This window comes from Corvus brachyrhynchos, unplaced genomic scaffold (genome assembly GCF_000691975.1).
Source record: "Corvus brachyrhynchos isolate BGI_N302 unplaced genomic scaffold, ASM69197v1 scaffold26, whole genome shotgun sequence".
Classification (NCBI taxonomy): Eukaryota; Metazoa; Chordata; class Aves; order Passeriformes; family Corvidae; genus Corvus; species Corvus brachyrhynchos.
In genome coordinates, this window is record NW_008239324.1 from 5,118,541 (window position 1) to 5,136,300 (window position 17,760).

General features: G+C 46.4%; 1 protein-coding gene across 1 annotated transcript in view; it reads right to left on the reverse strand.

Moving 5' to 3' along the window:
• PLEKHG4 (pleckstrin homology and RhoGEF domain containing G4) overlaps window positions 1-17,760 on the reverse strand; it is an 87,672-nt gene that overhangs the window by 23,611 nt on the left and 46,301 nt on the right. The window contains exons 13-15 of the mRNA XM_017740806.1: window positions 6,953-7,091; window positions 4,499-4,621; window positions 3,793-3,984 (exon numbers count right to left, since the gene is read on the reverse strand). Of these exons, the coding sequence (XP_017596295.1) occupies window positions 3,793-3,984; window positions 4,499-4,621; window positions 6,953-7,091 (454 nt within the window). The remainder of the gene's footprint in view (window positions 1-3,792; window positions 3,985-4,498; window positions 4,622-6,952; window positions 7,092-17,760) is intronic.

Consider the following 17,760-nt stretch of genomic DNA (forward strand, 5'->3'; position numbering starts at 1 on the left):
AGCAGGACTGGCTGTCATCCCAGACCTGGCAGAGACTGTGCTGTGTGCTCTGGCTCACTGGACAGGCTACTGCAAGTGAGATGCTCAGTCCTGAGGCCACACGGCTCTCACATGGGCCATTTCAAACCTGCAGTCCAGGTAACCTGCACTTCACTTATGGTAAAGTCCAGAGCATGGGATATAAGAGTGTTCTGGGAAATAATTCACCCAAAGAGAGCTTGAGGAAGGAAAAAATATGAAGGCAAATGAGATAAAAAAGGAGAGAAAGACTTGCTGTGGCTCCTCCTGGTCTTGACAGTGTACCTATGGCAGTGTTATTGTGAAGCCAGGATAGAGAGAAGGAGAAAAGGATACTGGGGACTGTCCTTGCAGGAACCCCAGAACGAAACAGACATCAATGCTGCTGGTACATCATACATACCCTTGCTTGTTCAGCTTCCCAGGTTTTCCCCAAAGCACTGTATGGTGCCAGATCCCAACGCAGTCTTGGAACTGAGTAAACAAGGGACAGCGGCCAGACCAGGCTTGAAGCCACAGGGAGATGGCAGGTCCCCGAATATGCCCACATTGACTTTGTGGTACTGAAAAACAATCCTCCAGCCCACAGTCAGAGTTGGGGAAGGAAGTTTTCTTCACGGCTCCTCCTGCCCCAGCCCAGCCATCATTCACCCCCTGTCAGGCACCAAGGGCTCCTGCCGCAAAGGAAGTGGGGACAAATGGAAACATCCAGCTTGGCACCAGTCATGGCTTTGGGGAGGGAACCCTGCCAGCCCATGTGCAAGCTCCATGTGGTCTGGCCCAGCTCAGCCTGCCTCATTGCAGGGAGCTCTGACAGGCCTTCAGGAACTGCCAAGCAGTGAAAAAACACAGTACAGCATCTTGATGGGGCATATGGGGTTATGCTGTCCTGTCCCACAGCCTGTCCAACAGCCACAGGGCAGCACCCCACAAAACACATGCCCACCACATGCAGAAGGGCCAGCACCACGGAGCTTCCCATTCCCAGAGGCAGCAAGGTATGTGAGGGGTGAACACCATGATCCCCATGGTGGGCGTGCCACTCCCCTGGCGCATGCTGAGATGTTTGGAGATCTGAGCTTGCCAGCTCATTACCATAGCGTACACTGCTTGCGCATCTTTGGGCTTCTTCCCCAAATCCTGGGGTTTGGCACTCTGCAGCCTCTTTACGAGAAGGAAAATCAAGGACACTGCACTTATTGTAGACTCCTGCTGTTGACATGCCCTCAGATATTAGAGAAGAGACAAGGGAGTTAGGCAGGCACTGACAAAATCACTGCAGGAAAGTCAAAAGCAGCTCAGTATCAGAAGAGTGGGAAATCAGTTTAGATAAAATCTTCTGCATATCCCCCACCTCCCAGACCATGCTTTGGGAAGGCAGAAAGCATTCTGGAGATCAAGATCAAACTCACAGGCACTGAAAGAACTTTCATGCTACGCAGCAACTTCTGCACTGATCCTACAGCTGCAGGATGTATCCCCCTACACTCCTGGTTTCAGTTGGCCACTGGTTCACAATACACACATGGTATATTTACACCACCAAATTGTTTATAGCTCTACTGAAACCAGTAAGATCAAAATCCTCCTCCCTCCCTGAGCCAGCTGCCTCTCCTCCACACCAAAGCAGTGTGCAAACACACTGTGCCACTATCATTTTGTTTTCACTGAGGCCGTGCAGCATGAAAGGCATAACAGAGGGCTGCTGTTGCTGCCAACGACTGCATACTGCAGTTTTCATCCACCAAAAAGAAGCTGCAATGCCCTCAAAAAATTAATGGGCCACTGTTGGGGTCTATGTAGCATTTTTATCCCTAGAAATGACCCAGGCTCTGAAAAGGCTTTGAAGATGTGGAGGAACAGACTGCTATAGAGTCATGTCCAACTATCCTGGCAGCCCAAGAGCTACCACCACAATGTGATTTCCATGCCTCAACAGAGCATGGAGCAGCCTGGAAGCTTCGGGGAGACCTTAGAACACCTTGCAGAACACCTGAAGGGGCTCCAAGAGAGCTGGAGAGGGACTTTGGACAAGGGCATGGAGTGACAGGATAACAGGGAATGGCTTCAAACTGACAGAGGGCAGGATTAGTTGGGTATCAGGAAGAAATTCTTCCCTGTGAGGGTGGTGAGACCCTGGCACAGGTTGTCCAGAGAAGCTGTGATTGTCCCATCCCTGAAAGTGTCCAAGGCCGGGACAGGGGCTTGTAGCAACTTGGCCCAGTGGGTGGCATCCCTGCCTGTAGCAGGGGAGTTGGAAACAGATGATTCCTTTAAAATCCCTTCAAGCTCAAACCATTGTATGGTTGTATGATCATGTGCTCCAGTCCACATTTGTGCTCCAGAGACTTCCAGCTCTGGCTGGAAGGGTTCACATACGACCAATGTTTGGCTTGGCTGCAGAACTGTCAATATGCCAAGTAAGGCTTGGTGCTTTTGCATGCCTCAATTTATCAGAAGAAACACGAGAAAACCCTTCCCGGGATCATTCCCAGGATCCCCCACGATGGCAAGAGGTGTGCAGGTACCACAGCAGCCCCTAAACATCTCTGTTCAGTGAGGCAGCAGAGCACAGGTTCTTGCCATTCTCCTATGGCACAGAAGGCACTTCTCCTCTCCACTGGGGTGAAAAAAACATTACACATTTCCACAGCAGGAGGGTCCCTCACCGGTGCAGCAAACTGCAGAGATGAGCCAGAGCAGACCTGCAGAGCATCACCAAACTCAATCCTCATTACCCTGACAGCAGTGTTCTGGGCTGCCTTCTCCACTTTTCTGCGTCACACAGGATGCTTTTCCATGTTTTCATGTTCAGCTGAATTTCCTCCCTCCTCCCCTGAGCACTTCTGGCTGCCAAGGCAGCTCAGAGACAGCAACAAAGTGGCACCTACATCTGGTACAGCTTAACTTTTAGTGTCTATTCTTTCTGGAATTTGAGAACTTCAATACCCAATGTTTGTACAAGTGTGGAATAAATGGAGCACAGGCTCCCCAGCCTTCTGTCCTTGCCAAAGCTGTATTTTAAAATGCACTTAGAAAATCCTACTGCTTATTCATCTGCAACTTTAGAAATTAAAGAACACCAAATCCAACTGCAGATCTGCTAAATGGGTGCATTTGCACTAAACCAAACAGGTGAGTAGGTCAGGCACTCAGAGCAGTCACCACACACATCCTCTCCTTCTACTTCCCAGATCCCTGTGATGATCCAGGGATCCCTCGTTCCCTCAGCCACACTTGCCAGCTCTCCATTCTGGTGCTCCCTTTCCTCATGCAGGCCTCCACATGGGAGGAGTTTGACTGTATTTAGGACTGAAGAGCAGGGTGCTACTCCTGATGGGTCAACAGGCTGAATTTTCCAGTGTGTAAGGATATAGCAGGAAAATGCAGGCAGCCTACCCTGGTATGGTGGCCAAGACTGGACACAAGCAGCCCATCTCTTGGCCCGTGCCATCAGAGCCAGCACTGCCATAATCCCTCTGTTCACTGTGGCCATGAAAGGGGTTAAAAAGCTCCAGCTCAGAGAGCAGAAAACGTCTATGCTTAACACATGTGGACATCTTCTGGAAGACACACCCACCCCTTCTCCCACATACTGACTTGAAAAAAAATCATCGCAGACACATGAGCATGAGGGGACTGCTGCAAGTTATAGATGCAGCTCCCTGATGGAGCAAATACTACATTTCGCACCTTTCATAAACAATCTAGCACTGGACTGAGTCCAAGCAGACTTTTTACACCCTCCTCTGTGCAGCAGATGCCTTCTCTTACCTTGTCAAAGAATTCATACAGCCTGACTGTTTCACAGACTCGGTGCCTGGTTTCATCCAGCTGGGTGCAGAACTCCTCCAGCTGATCTCCGTAGGTCTGCAGCTTTACCCTGTAAGAATGCACATCCACAAAGGAGAAGTCTTCCCATTGATTCATCTTCTTTAATGCTTCCTGTCCCCTTTTGCAATATTCCTGAAAACACAAAGGAATTGCTTATGAGGATAGAGACCTGGAATCAATTGTAAGTAGTCTTCAAGGCCATTACCAGCTAGGCCTAATTAGACTGGTTTTTAAGGTTCAAATCACATGATCGGGGGTGTCTTTGTTTACAGTAGAATTCTGAAGCCTGATCTCTTACAATTTACACTTGTCACACAGCACCTTGTAAAGGCCTACACAGCACGACCATGGCTCAATTAGGATCAAAAAAAGGTAGCAGTGTTATAAGCACATCCAAGGAACAAAAATCCCCATCTTTCAACCCAGTAGTTATTTTCCCCAAGACTGGTAAATGCCATCTATTAAGTGTTGAGCTGGTGCCTTTGTCTGCAAAAAAAGAGCTGGGATGCTACGTAGTGAGAAGGAATGACACACACTTTGGTGATGAACACTCTTAGCATCATGTGTTTGGTTGAGCACATACAAGACAGACATGCTACCAACTCAGACACTGGAGAATATATTTTTCCAATCCAAAACCACTTACACTGGCAACAAGATCAAACTCCTTGAACTGCTTTTGTGCTTGAAGCAGCATCTCCAAAGAATCATCCAGGTTGATAGTTTCCTTTAGCCGCTTTCTGCCAACACTCTCAATCCAACTGCTGACCTAGGAGAAAAGGGATAAGCCCCGCTTATTAGTCACCCTGTGCTACTCACCAACGTAGGCCTTTATGTGGAAAGAGCAAGGAACTGCTCTCATAATGTTGGTCACCTCATTACTGGAAAGAATGTGTGTAGACTTCTACCCCCATTCTGGCATTTCAGTCTGAGCCTCCTGCTAAGAGTTTTTCCACTTCAGGTTACAGAGTAATTGAAAAGCTCTGCTATTGCTCACCAGCCTTAGGCATAAACATGGCAAGCGGCTGCCTGGGCTCTGTTTTGGGTGAGCCACAGTCTAAAGCAAGCTCTGCAACCTGCAGACTGGCCTGACACTCCTATTATTGCTACCCCAAACTGGGATCAAATCTCCTTGCTGCCAGATTTCCTACATCACTTCCCTTTTCTGACTGGCAGGACACAAACTATGTCAGTATGAATGTACTGATGGATTCTCCCCATTTGCAATGTTTCATGGTTCTCTGGGACTCTCAGCTACTGGTTTTCTGAAGGCAGCTCTCCACAAAGCTGAGCAGCAACTGCATGTTCCTCAGTGGAGCCCAGCCACTGCTGCAGTTATCAGCTCATATCCTCAAAGAGGGGTAGAGGACTGACTAACAAGAGCATCCTAAGAGCAAAGCAGTCATAGGAGGCCAGGCAGGATAACACAGCATCTCCATCACCAGTAGGTTTTAAAAGCAGCCTGCCAAACTTGTCGGCAATGCTCCAGGCATAGGTGCACCTGAGGGAAGGGACAGACTAAGTGCTTCCTAATGCCCACACATCGTGTTTTCCTGTATCATCTGAATCCATATCCCAACTCAACCCCATAGTCAAGGACAAACTCCTAGTTTTGTGGACTGTGAGAAAGTTATAAGGAACAAGCCCACTGGCAAGAGGAAGAGATGGGGGTGGGTTCTCAGTACTTCAGAAGGGCACACTGCTGCTGCCTAGAGCTCCCAGGCAGGCGTAACAGCAGGAGCAACTGCTGGCATCATTGGGGATCTACAAGCAAAGTAAGCTGGGAGAAGTCAGTGCCATTCAACAAAAAATTAAGTTCAGCTTAAAGCAAGGACAGGTTGCAGTGCCTGCTTTTGTGCCTTTTTTCATTTCTGTTTGGTATTAGGAACCTGTGTGTTTAAGAGAGTCTCTACCAGGTTCTTGCAAGACACTTCTTGTCCTGAACGCATCCTGCAGGGCGCCCAAGTGTCTACCTCCAAATGGGAAGTCATTAAAACTCCTGGATCCACCTTGGCCTGTGAAAACACTAGGTAGGCTACAGCCTCCTTTGCAAATCCAGTTCCCACTAGAGGAGAAGAGCCCAGAACCCCTGAAGAGCAATGGTGAAACTGATACTAATACTTATTTTTAAGGACACATAGAACTTCCCATTGTTGATGAGTTACAGCACAGGAGACCACACAACTCCATAATCTCAAGGTTGAGTTCAGGCTTAGGGATCTGTAGCATGGAACATCTGGGATCTGCAACACTGAAAGGACTCATCAGCTCTTGAAGGATGCTGAGATCTGAGCTGTTTTATGACTTTTTGAGGTCCTCTATCAACATGGCTACAGATTTCCAAAGTTTTTCTGAAAGCCAGTGCCTGTTTGCTTCAGTTATCCCATGGCTGTCAAGAGTTTCAACAAGCACCAAACGAAGGGAAGTTGAAGGTCCCACAGAAGTGCAGGGGGTGGGAGGTTGAGTATGGCTCTTGGGCTAAGGACACGAGGCCATTCCGTGCCTGAAGGCTGTATAGAGGGCTGCACCCAAAGGCAAACCGATTGCGTTCGGTGCTGTACCCAGAGGGGAAGGAGTGTGCCTGGACTTATCAGGTATCAGGGACCTGAGAACAGCACAGGAATCTAAACAACAGAGTACAGGACAGAGATGGGCAGCCAGTGTGGGGCAGGGATATTCAGCAACAGGATGTCAGCAAACGCTACAGGAGCTACAGCCCAGAGGGGACATGCAGACTTATCATCAGCTTGTCATCACTCTGCTGCTTCTCAAGGTGAAGTCTTGCTGAGAGGGCCAAAAAAGACACCCAAACTCCCAGTGTATTGCTTACCTATACACTTCACAGATATTTATGGGGTTTGACTGATCCACACCTAGAGAGAAGCCAGGAGACTTTCACCTGGCATCAAGAGATACCAGGGAAATAAATGGTTTGATTCTCAGCACTTCTGAAACTCTATCTCACATTCTTATGTTCAGCTGTTCTTTTAAAGGATCAAGCATCACTGTACACCTTCACAACGCATCAAGAGGCCCAGTACCTGCAGGGGAACACACAGTCAAAGGGCAGCAGTCACTGGAACTGATAGGCAGGCCTTACCTCCTTAAAACACTCTTCCACTTTCTCGAACTCCATCACCAGCTCCAGTTCCTGGATGCGCTTGTTTGACAGCATCACCAGTCGGTGAACGCCCTCATCAACTTGATTATAAAGCACACTGGCAGCATCAAGTGCATCTCTGCAAGGGAACACAGGTCTGGTTAAGGGTTTTGCATTAGGTCTTTCTCCCAGCACTTCATGCAAACACAACCTGGCCACCAACAGCACTCCAGTCATCCTCCCCATGGGACCCTCACTGGCCATCTCCACATGGAGAACAGAAGAGAATATTGCTGCTCCCTGCACATTACCATGATTCACCACGCTGATTCCAATGCAGATAACCTAGCAGGAAGGACAATAGCATCTCCTCCCAGCCAGGCTCCTTGCAAAATTTACCGTATTTCTCACACTTTCAGTTTTTCATAAACATAGATTGTTGCATCAGTGGATTTTCACAAAACACAGGGTCAAGCAGCTTCAGCATCTAAAACCACCATTTGAATTTAATTAAGTAAATAAGCCACCACTAGTAAGCAAATCTCTCCTGAGTGACGACAACAATATTAAGTGCCTGATGCCTCACTCACTCGCAGGCTTTCCACCAGCCAAACAAAAATGCAAAGTGTACAGCAGCTCAGTGCCAAGAGAAATCAGATTCTACAGTGTTGTGCTGAAGAGACTCATAGACAGAGCTCCCTATCTTCCACAGGCAGCTGTGCTGACCAAAGCCCAGCAGGCAACACCAGGAGGCACTCTCCCTGCCAGCCTGCCCACAGCACACAGGCAAGCTTGGAGGAGTTCAGGATGGAGCCCAATGCCTTCAGATGCTGCAGCCAGGGTCTTGGTAAAATGATGAATATTAGCAAGCTCCTTTTAGATGTGTGCAACATCTCTCCAGCACAGGCTTGGGTGAATTACAGATGGGATCCAGAAGACAGAAGAGCATTCAAGCTTATTCTTCTTGTATTTCTTTTACTTCTAGTTTTCCTCTCCTACAATTATGGGCTCAAGAGACAGCTACAAGAAAACACTACAGCCTCCCTCAGCTGTGCTCTACACTGGCATGTTCAACTGCCTCGTCATCTTCTGTACTCACCCTAAACCAATTTTCATTTAATTGTCTTACAACCTTCTGACTTATTAGAGCGTGGCTTTTTTATCATATTATTAAAATTATCTAAAGCACTTGCAAACTAGGTAGCTAATATTGCTAATGGAATAGAATTCAAAACAACTCAGCATACATGTTTATTTCTGTCTGGGGTTACAGGCAATCTTGAACCTATGAAATGCAACTGAATATGAACATTTAGTAGCAGCCATTCTGTAGCTTTTATATAGTATTTAATTGACACGAGGTAGCGCCATAGGTCTAGACAACTAGCTCTGCATAGCAGAAATCCACACTATTTTTCCATTCAGAATTCCACCCAGTGTGCAACAGCCAAGTTCTCAAACCTCAAGCTCTCAGATACTTCTGGTTTTCCTCTTTGAAATGCCATTAGACTGAATGAATTTCTCCAAAGTGCAGCCAAAAATACCCGAATAGTTTCTGGACTAAGATCAGTGCTATTGCAGTGCAGAGCAGACAGGTTCTCTACAGAGAATCTGCAGGCTTCAGTGGAAAGATCCAAGCTGTACCGCCGCTCTGGCGTTTCCCAAAACCGCCGTAAACAAACTGTGATGATATGAGCCTTCTGTTTTGTAATCCTTTCCTACAGACCGACCCAGATCCAACCCAGGAGACTCACAGCAGCAGTCATAATCATTGTCCAAGCTGAGCTCTGGAAAGTGTTTACAGAGCAGGTTGTGGAGGCCAGTTCCCGTCAGCAGCAGTGACACAGCTGGGACAGCTAACGAGAAACAGTTCAGACGATGGCTGCAAGTTAAATTTGGCAACACCATTAATGCTGTTCGGTTTTGTGCAGCAGAGCTTATCTGTCAGGCCCCATTTTCTGAGTAAGTCTCCAGCATACTGATGGCCAGACAGGCAGACACCCTTCAGTCTTACTCCCACAAGGCTGAATTCCCTGCTGGCATGAGTGCTCTCATCCACTCAGGAAAACACATGGATACAGCAAACACTTCCTCCCGCTGGCACAGATAATCAAGCACCTATAACTTTAGGCATTCCATGCTACTATATGCAAACATTTGCAATTATCCCCTCATGGGGCAAAATATTTTTCCAATCCTTCCCTGAGCTTCCATGGAAATCACTTTGGTGTTGATGCTACTTCTTTGATGGCACTCATCAGCAAGCCAGATTGACCTGCTAGACCTTTCTGTAATAGGAGTCCTTATGTCCACCCAAGCCAATGACAAAAGAGAGCATGCATGGCTTCACCACTTAACATAGTATCATCAGATGGCAACCTGATGGCACAGGAACCTAAGACAAGGGTTCCAGCTCTAGTGTTGCCTGACCTAGCACAGAGTGTGATTTGATTAGGGGATGGGAGCCAGGGAGTCCCACTGTGCCCCTTTCCATACCTCACAGAGGAAACAACCCTCCCATTGTCACAAGTCTGAGTAGTTTTCCTCAACAGAAGTCAGTAGCAATCCAGGCTGCAAGGCCTAAGAAATACTACAGATTTCTCACAGAGCAGAGAGCACATTTCCCAAAGACATAAAATACAAGCTTTCCTGAAGACAACGCTACAACTATGGGGGGGGAAAAAAAATCACCCTCAAGGTAGAGGGATAGGAAGTGATTACAAAAAAAAAGCTAACAAAACCCGTATTTCACATAATTTTAAAATCAGAAATAGGCATACCACAAGGTCACTGTGTAAAGAGGCTAATTCACTGTGCCACTGTGGAAAAGACCAGTCTCTTGGAGCACACTTGGGACCAGTGCTGGCCTTATGATCAGCAAACCCCTCCAGGGAAAGTCAGGTTCAAAATGGCAGCAATAAAATACTCCTGCTGACCCACCCAGCAAGCCCTGAGGAACCCATTTCAGGAGAAGGGGCTTGAGTGATCTTCTTGGTGCCCAACTAAAGGACTGATAAAAATCCACCCCAAACAGCACTTCTGGCCCCACACATTCCTTCCACAGAAGGAGTTATCCTGCCTCTGAAGATCTCAATGCAACCAAGCCTTTATGTGCATTAGCAGAACGTGGAAGGGAGCTCCAGTTTAGAAGCGAGCACTGAGCCCTTTGTCCCATTGGATGTCATCGTAAAATACCTATCTTGGTAAATAATGTGGCAGCTACAGATGTACAGAATCTACACACCTATGCACACTCAGTCATCTTCCCTCCATCTCAGCTGATTCAGTGGTAATAGAACTGGCATCCTGTTAGTGAACACAAACACACACAAGACCTTTGCTTTACTGATCCACAGGCATCTCAAACTTACCTGAAGTCAGTCTAGGATGCATTTGGGAGTTTATGCTATAAGCAGGAACTAGACAGAGAATTCAGTTCAGAAAAAGGCTGGAAATTAACTCTTGTCAGTAAGTTGGGTTGTGTGGGGTTCTCTAAGCCAAAATCCCTTACTCTTGTCATTTAAGTGATTCTTTTCTCTGCAAATGCTTGCAGCAGGCTATTAATACCCTTATCAGCTACAATTCAACACTCTAAGGCTGCCCCTTCTCATGGTCCTGCCAATGGTTTCCTGAGTGTCTGCAAACAACACACACAGAAAAAATGTTTCCAACAGCTCTTCTGGGCTCAGAGCCCCCAAGCAACTTCGGGTGTGGCATTACACCATTCCTCCTCCTCTGTGAGTTCCTCCAGCATCCCAGCACCTCAGCCCTTTGTTTCAAGGACCAGCCACGTTGTTTTCACACGTTCTGCCTTGCTTAGCAGGCATTCATTAAAACCTCAACGTCTAGTTGTTGGTCTTCTGTTGTATCTCCAAGGTAACTCCATTCATATGTTGTCAGCCCCTGACAGTTCACTTTTACCAGCCTGACAGGCTCTCTAACATCCATCCTTTACTGTCTTACACAGAGGAAAATATAAGCCTTTCCATGCTGTAGTATAAAGTAGGTAGGCAAACTGGGCCAAACAAAGAAATCGCTCACAGTCCATGGGAAAGTTTGTTTTTTCGATTCACTTGGGCACTTCAGCGCTTACAGCCAGGATCCACTGGGCATTAAGTCTGTTCTCCCAAACCTCTGTATATCTGTTTATCTATCTACACACACACCCCCCCCCCCCCCCCCCCCATTTGCTGATCCAGATCTTGAAAACTTCCTAAATGATTTCCAGTGCACTAGTAAACTCCACGATATCCTGCAACCAGGAGTTTTATGGGGAAAATGATACTTCACACAAATATCTATTTCTTTTTCAGCTTCAGACTCAGAAGTTTTAAATTCCTGTCCTTCAGTGCTTTCAAGGCAGCTTGGAGTAAACAAACCAAATATTGAAAATTTGGTTGAAGAAGAAAAAGTGACTTCCATCCTGCCACACAAAAGAAACACCTGGTTGTTAAGGACTTTAAAGATATTTTAATAGTGGCCTGTGCAACTCTGAGCACAAAAGGCAGAGTTGTTTGAAGTCAGTGGAAAGTCTCGTCTAAGCTCAGATTTGTGTGGATGCATTGCAATTTCCCTGCGCATGGGAGTGTGGTAATAGGAGTCTTTCACTACATTCTTCCATGGTCAAATCATCAAAAGCAGTTTTGCAATAGTGAAGAGTCAATATAATTTATAGCAAAAAGGAGTAGCTTGATCTCAGTTTATGTTTCCCCAAATCCTGTTTTCATTGGGCAATTATCGTTTCAGTGGAAAAGGTTCCAAACATCTTCAGTTTTCTGGAGAAGTGCCAAGCTGTTGTATAATGATAGGGTAATTTTAAACCTATAATTTAGAAAGGCCATTTCTGTCTGAATCCATTCTTCAAAAAAAGCCAGCCTTGGAGAGTTACACTTTAGTTTTCAAAGCAAAATACCTGTTTTATTTTCAAAAAATAGATGGCCACAGAAGAAGCATCCAGCAGAGTCACAAAAGCAGGTGCTGGCTGAGCCATGCCTGCCAATGCCAGCAAGATGCAAACAGGAGAGCACAGGGAAGGGAGCAGCAGAACCATCACTATTCTGCACTTTCCTGTCGGCCCCTAGAAGAACTGCTCTGACAAACAGCAAGAACAACAGATCTAACAAAGGGCTGAAATCAGAGTTCATCCTCTGACCAGCCATGGTCAATTTTAAAATGGTATGGATGGAAGTAAATACAAAATTTTGGTAGAGTATTTGATGGGGTTTAGGCAAGTATAGTGCAGCTAACTTGTCCTGGGAAAATCAGATATCCTTAACTGTAGTGTAATTTAGAAAAAACACAGTCAAATGTTACAACATTAGCCTCATCTAGTCTTCCACTCCTGGTGCTAAACTTCCCTTGCAGATGTCTCTACAGGTTTTAGCAGAAAATGAACAGGATCTGGCAACTAGGAGGTTTAAATGATGGATTAGTCCAAGGACATCACCCAGATCATGTGTGCTGATACCTCGGCTACAAATCACTTAAAACATCCTGAGCAATGCTTAAGGAAGAAATCCTTCCAGCTCTGCAGGGACAGTCCTGTGTGCCTGAGGGACATTTTGCAGGAAGAGAAATGTCATTCTTGGTCATTACTGCATTTTGGTAGCAACCTACATAAGTGCCATATTTATAATGATCCCATAAAAGGAGGTCAACCTCAAATGCACAGTCCTGCTCTTCAAGCTGAGAGCTTCACATGCAGCTGAGGTTAAAATTCCAACTAGCCATGGTGAAGCTAAAGCAGATACTGCTAAATAAACTAATTATTCTCTGCAGAACACAAATAGCCATGGCAGTTTTTCAATTCCCTGATAAAAGCATCTGAGGAACAGGGTACATTTTTTAGAACCCTCAAGTTTCTTACAAAGGCACAGAGGTCAAACACCAAATCTGGGGTTGCCTGTGGGATGTCTGTTCCCATTCAGGATGGGACCAGTGGATCTAGCTGAGACCACAGACCCGGCTGAATCCCTCCTCACTAGGTTACCTGACCTGGGAGCAAACCATACAATTAATACAATGCACTGGAGACCACAACTGCCAGAAGAATTCTCTTCTGGAGCACAGTTCGTTTAAGTGTGTTTTTAGCAGAAATATGCTCAGAAATCCCTTTAAAAGCCAAGGGATCAATGCACACAGTTAAACAAATGTCCAAGCACAGTCCCAAGATGTGACCTTTGGTTCGTTCTCCTGCCTGGCTTGCATTCAGTTATAATAAAACTGTGTTCAGATTCTGGTTGATTTTAAATCCCAGTAAGATCCATAAAACTGACTGGGAAAAAAAACATTGTAAGAAATACCAAACTAACAAGTAGCCTGCTTACAGGGAAAGTTCCCTCTGCAGTGGAACCTTGGACAGGATTTGGAAACACCATTCTGGGAACACTGAGTCTCCAGATGTGGTTTTCTACCAGCTGTAAACAATTTCCACCTCTAAACCTTGTCTAATGTACATTAACCTGCTTGTTTATACTTCATATCCTGGTCAAATACACCAGTCTAAGAGCTGGGTTCCTGATGCTGAGACCACCAGGCTCTCAAGATACCCTGCTCAAATATATACACACTGTCATTTAAAGCCACGTCCCTGTTTCATTGATACATTCTCCTTTTACCCACTTCCAGGGCTATGTACAATCCATATAATAGCAGGGACTGTTCTATTAACCAGCCCAGCAAGAGACGTATCTATCCCAACCTAGTTATATAAAAAATGGTGCTTGTGGGATAGCCTGGGCTGAGGCAGGAATGTCAGGCAGTTCAGCTAACATCCTATACTGGAAACTTTCTGCAATTTTTTCCACAATATTTTTAAACAGATAAAACACAGTGTGTCACTAATTACCTAATGCCCTGTTGGCATGACAAGCATTGCAAACAAAAACAAGCAAAACTGGAGTCTTTGGGTAAATTCTCACTGAATCCAAGAAGATTTAGGACACAAGACAGCAGAAAATAAAAAACAGAAAGGGAGCTGAGGGGAATCATCTCATAAAAAGCCTAAGAGGACAATGAAAACTTACCTAGACAGAACTCTGCAATCTTTTAGCTCTCTGCAAATGCCACAATTGACGCCTCACAGCACTTCATGCACTCAGAATGACAACAGCCCCAACTCCACTCTCCTTTATGTGTGGAGCAGCAAGATTTGTTTAATGCGAGCTAAGTGCTTTTTACCAGGCTAAAACCACCACGCAAACAGAAGGAACAGGTTAGACTGTAACCAAAATGAATACCAAGCAGCACAGTGTGTGTTTGGGTAGAAATGTTGCAGTGCGCTCCTCCCTCCACCTGACACAAACAAATAAGGCCAGGGAAGAGCACTGCCACCCATGCTCAACCAAAGGCTTAGTGCTCATCAGCACCTTCTGTGTCACCAGCAACAGCACAGAGGCGTCTCGTGGCAGCCTTTGAGCTCAGAATTTAAGCATGTTTTTTCATCTGGCTTCAAAGGTATACTGAGTATACATCTCATCCCAAGATGGAGGTTTTAGGATTAGGTCTACAGGAGGAACACGCACAGGACCCTACAATGAAAGGTGCCTGTCGCAGATCATATCAGGAGTGCACACTGGCAAGTGGTAGCATGAGAGGCTCCCAGAGTTCCCAGAGAGGCAGGAAGATGAGCAGGCTCTAGCTCAACTGCCATCAGTGAGAGCGACACAAGCATCACCATCTTCTGAAGCACGTACAAACACACAGAGCCGCAGCAGACACACATCTCTAACACAGAAAGGGAATGGCAGAAGACAATAATGCCTCCAGGAAGGATTTCCCAGCATAAGTTGCCTGGCTATGACCAGCCTATAGCAGCAGCTGCCAGTTTGATGGCGCACACACTGTACCTTACAAACCAAGAAGCCCAGCCATCTCAGTCTGCCCAAACTGGGACTTTATACACCAGACACCCATCTCCCCTGCTCCCAACTTGTTCCACATTTTGGCTGATCAGCTTAGTCTCTCTGACTCTACACAAGCTTTACATGGTGCTGTGCAGTCCCTTGGCAGAGGGCTTAGAGCCTGTACATTATCCAGGTCTACTTCCACCAAAGGGAGCTCATACACCGCTTTGCAGAATGGCACATGCAGGCCTTGTAACATTCCAGGAGCTGCTACTAGCAGGAGCCTTGCTGGAGACCCACAAACATGAGCTCTGAAGCACCACAGAGCTACACCCCCCTGCACTGTTAAGTGACCACAGCTTCAAGTAGACCCAGAGTCTCAGTAGTGTGTGTGAAAGCCGGAACATGAACTATGGAGGCTGTTGGCTGCAAGATCACCCTCTTTGTCACTGTAACTGAGTCAGGTCCAGCACCAGGAACCTGGCAGCTGCTGCTCAGGAAGTCTGCTCTGTACTGTCCATTACCTCTGCTCAGCTCAGATCCCCACCCAGGGCTTCCAACTACATCACCAAGCCACACTAAAAATAGCCAGCTCACAAAACCAGCTCTCGGCTCTAGCCACTCCACCCTCAAAGTACAGAGACTAACTATACTGCCTTCTGCAAACAAAGGAGAATTCACTCCTCCATCTATTTATAAGCTGCTTATTCACAGCTTGCAAGCACAGATTCTTTTCTGATGAGGAGCTTGGGGGAAGAGATGATGCTTTTTTTGGTTCCATGTTGCACAGAGCCAAACACTCAACATGATCATTCCTTCACCATCTGAGGTTTTTCTCCTTTCAGCTCTCACCTCTAGCCTTGGGACTATCTTGCCCATCACCATGCAGAGCATGACACAATCCCACTCCCGTGCCACAGTGAGAACACAGGTTCGTCGTAGAGCCAGGCAGGTGCACTCTGGTTAAACTAATATAAACCATCTATATATTAATATAAAATGGTTATACCTTCTTTCCTCTACTTGTGACTCATAACATCTGCAGGACGAAAGGCATTCACTGGGTACTTTGGCTAGGCACATATTTCCAGCTCTTGGCTATGCTGGAAGAGCAGCAATAATGAGAACAACAGTGAAAAACACCTAGCTAAAGACCAGGTTAAAAGGATCGTGGCCTTGCTGCCCAGCCCCACATCACAGCCTCACTTCAGCAAGAGCTCCCACTGCTGCTGTCTGGCTTCTGGCAGCTTCTCTGACACTTCCATCGTAAACTTTAAGTTTTTGACATCCACTACAGAAGCAGCAATACCTTAGTCCACCTTTCACAGCTGGCTCAGTGAGTTGCCTGCAAGCTACAGGTTAGTTGATCACTACACTAGACAACCAGTAGCCAAAGCTACACCTTCTAACCAACTCTATGTACCTTATTAACAAGACTGTGTTATTAAAAAATTCCTGTTTGAAAGTGCAAAAAGAAGTATTAACAGCATTGAAGTGATGGAGGTGTCTGCCATTTGGCCACACTTACCAAGAGGAACTTCAGCTAGGCTAACAGCTCTGCATTTCAATCTCCAGAAAGACTGGGCCAGCAAAACCTCTAAGGGTTCAGCTAACAGACCTGGAGAAGCACTGAACCTTCAGCACAGTGGATGGTGCGAAGGTGAATGTGCTGGCTTTAAATCCACCAACAGTGAGCAAGTGGCAATGCCACCTCCAGCAGTCCCCCTGCACCTCTGGGTGGCCAGCCCTATCATTACACCACTTAAAGAGGCGCCACAAAGATATTGGCTCATCAGTGCCACACCCACACCAACTCCAGGCCAAATTCAGCCTGGTCTTGCTGGAGGTGGGAGATCTCAGAGACCAGCTGAGCACTCCACAGCCCCTAAGCCAACTCCCTGCAATGAGCTGCCTGCAGGATGTGTATTCTGGTAACTGAGCTCCTTCTTCCTAAGCTAGGAAAAGGCAGAGTTCCAGACAGACTGCTTGGAGAAGTCAGTCTTTCCTTTTGTGGATGAGCAGCTGGATGGGCAAGGCTATCTTTTACAGTGGTACTTGGTGGAGAAAGGAGTACGAGGACTCCTGGTCAGCTCACAATGTGAGCAGAGTTACTGGTCAAAGCCACTGCTGTGGTACGACAGCATGTCAGGATGGGACCATCCAGGAAAGACTCCCGGAGGCTGTTAAATCATCTGTTAGAGAAACTAATGGATGGAGCCCAACACATCCCTCCTGCATGCCCACATCTTTGATGGGATGAGTTCAACTTCTGCAGGAAAGAACCTGTGGCACTGTCTTAGCAAAGCCTCACAAATCCCAGGTCAGACCTGAGCAGCAATGAGATCCCACTGCTGTGTGCCACAAAACACTCCAAAGGGCATCTCTGCTCTCCAGGAGGGCAGAGCAAGCAGAGAAGGTTCCACAACCAATCCCATGGGAAGAGTTTCATTACTAAAGCAAATCTTGCTTGCTGTTTGCTCTTGAAAGGTATTTGGCAGATAACATCTGATTGCCTGAGCACATGCCTGCTTCCTTGCCTGTTTTAACTTACTATCTCCAACCTGTGGTCAGGCATTTTCAGAAGGGTTCATCCATATCTATTTTTACCAGCTCCTGGTGTTCTTTTTCCACGTGAAACCACAAACTAGCAAGAAAGACATCTGTGAGAGCTAGAAAAAGGTATTGCCTGAAAAAAAGGCAAGTCAATCCCTTGCTTGGTTAATCCCAAGGTGAAGGTGCAGATGGGCTTGTCATCTTTATTTAAAAAAAAAAAAAAAAATCACAATTTTACCTTTAGTTCTCCACTTATAGTTGGCATATTGTAATTAAGTCGAGCCAAAAGTCCAGAAAACTGCTCTTAAAATTGTCTTCTCTATTTATATGTAATTCCTGCACATTCGGACAGTCACCTGTTCACAACTGGCCTCAACTTATGACTAAGAAGTCCTGGCAGTCATGACTCCA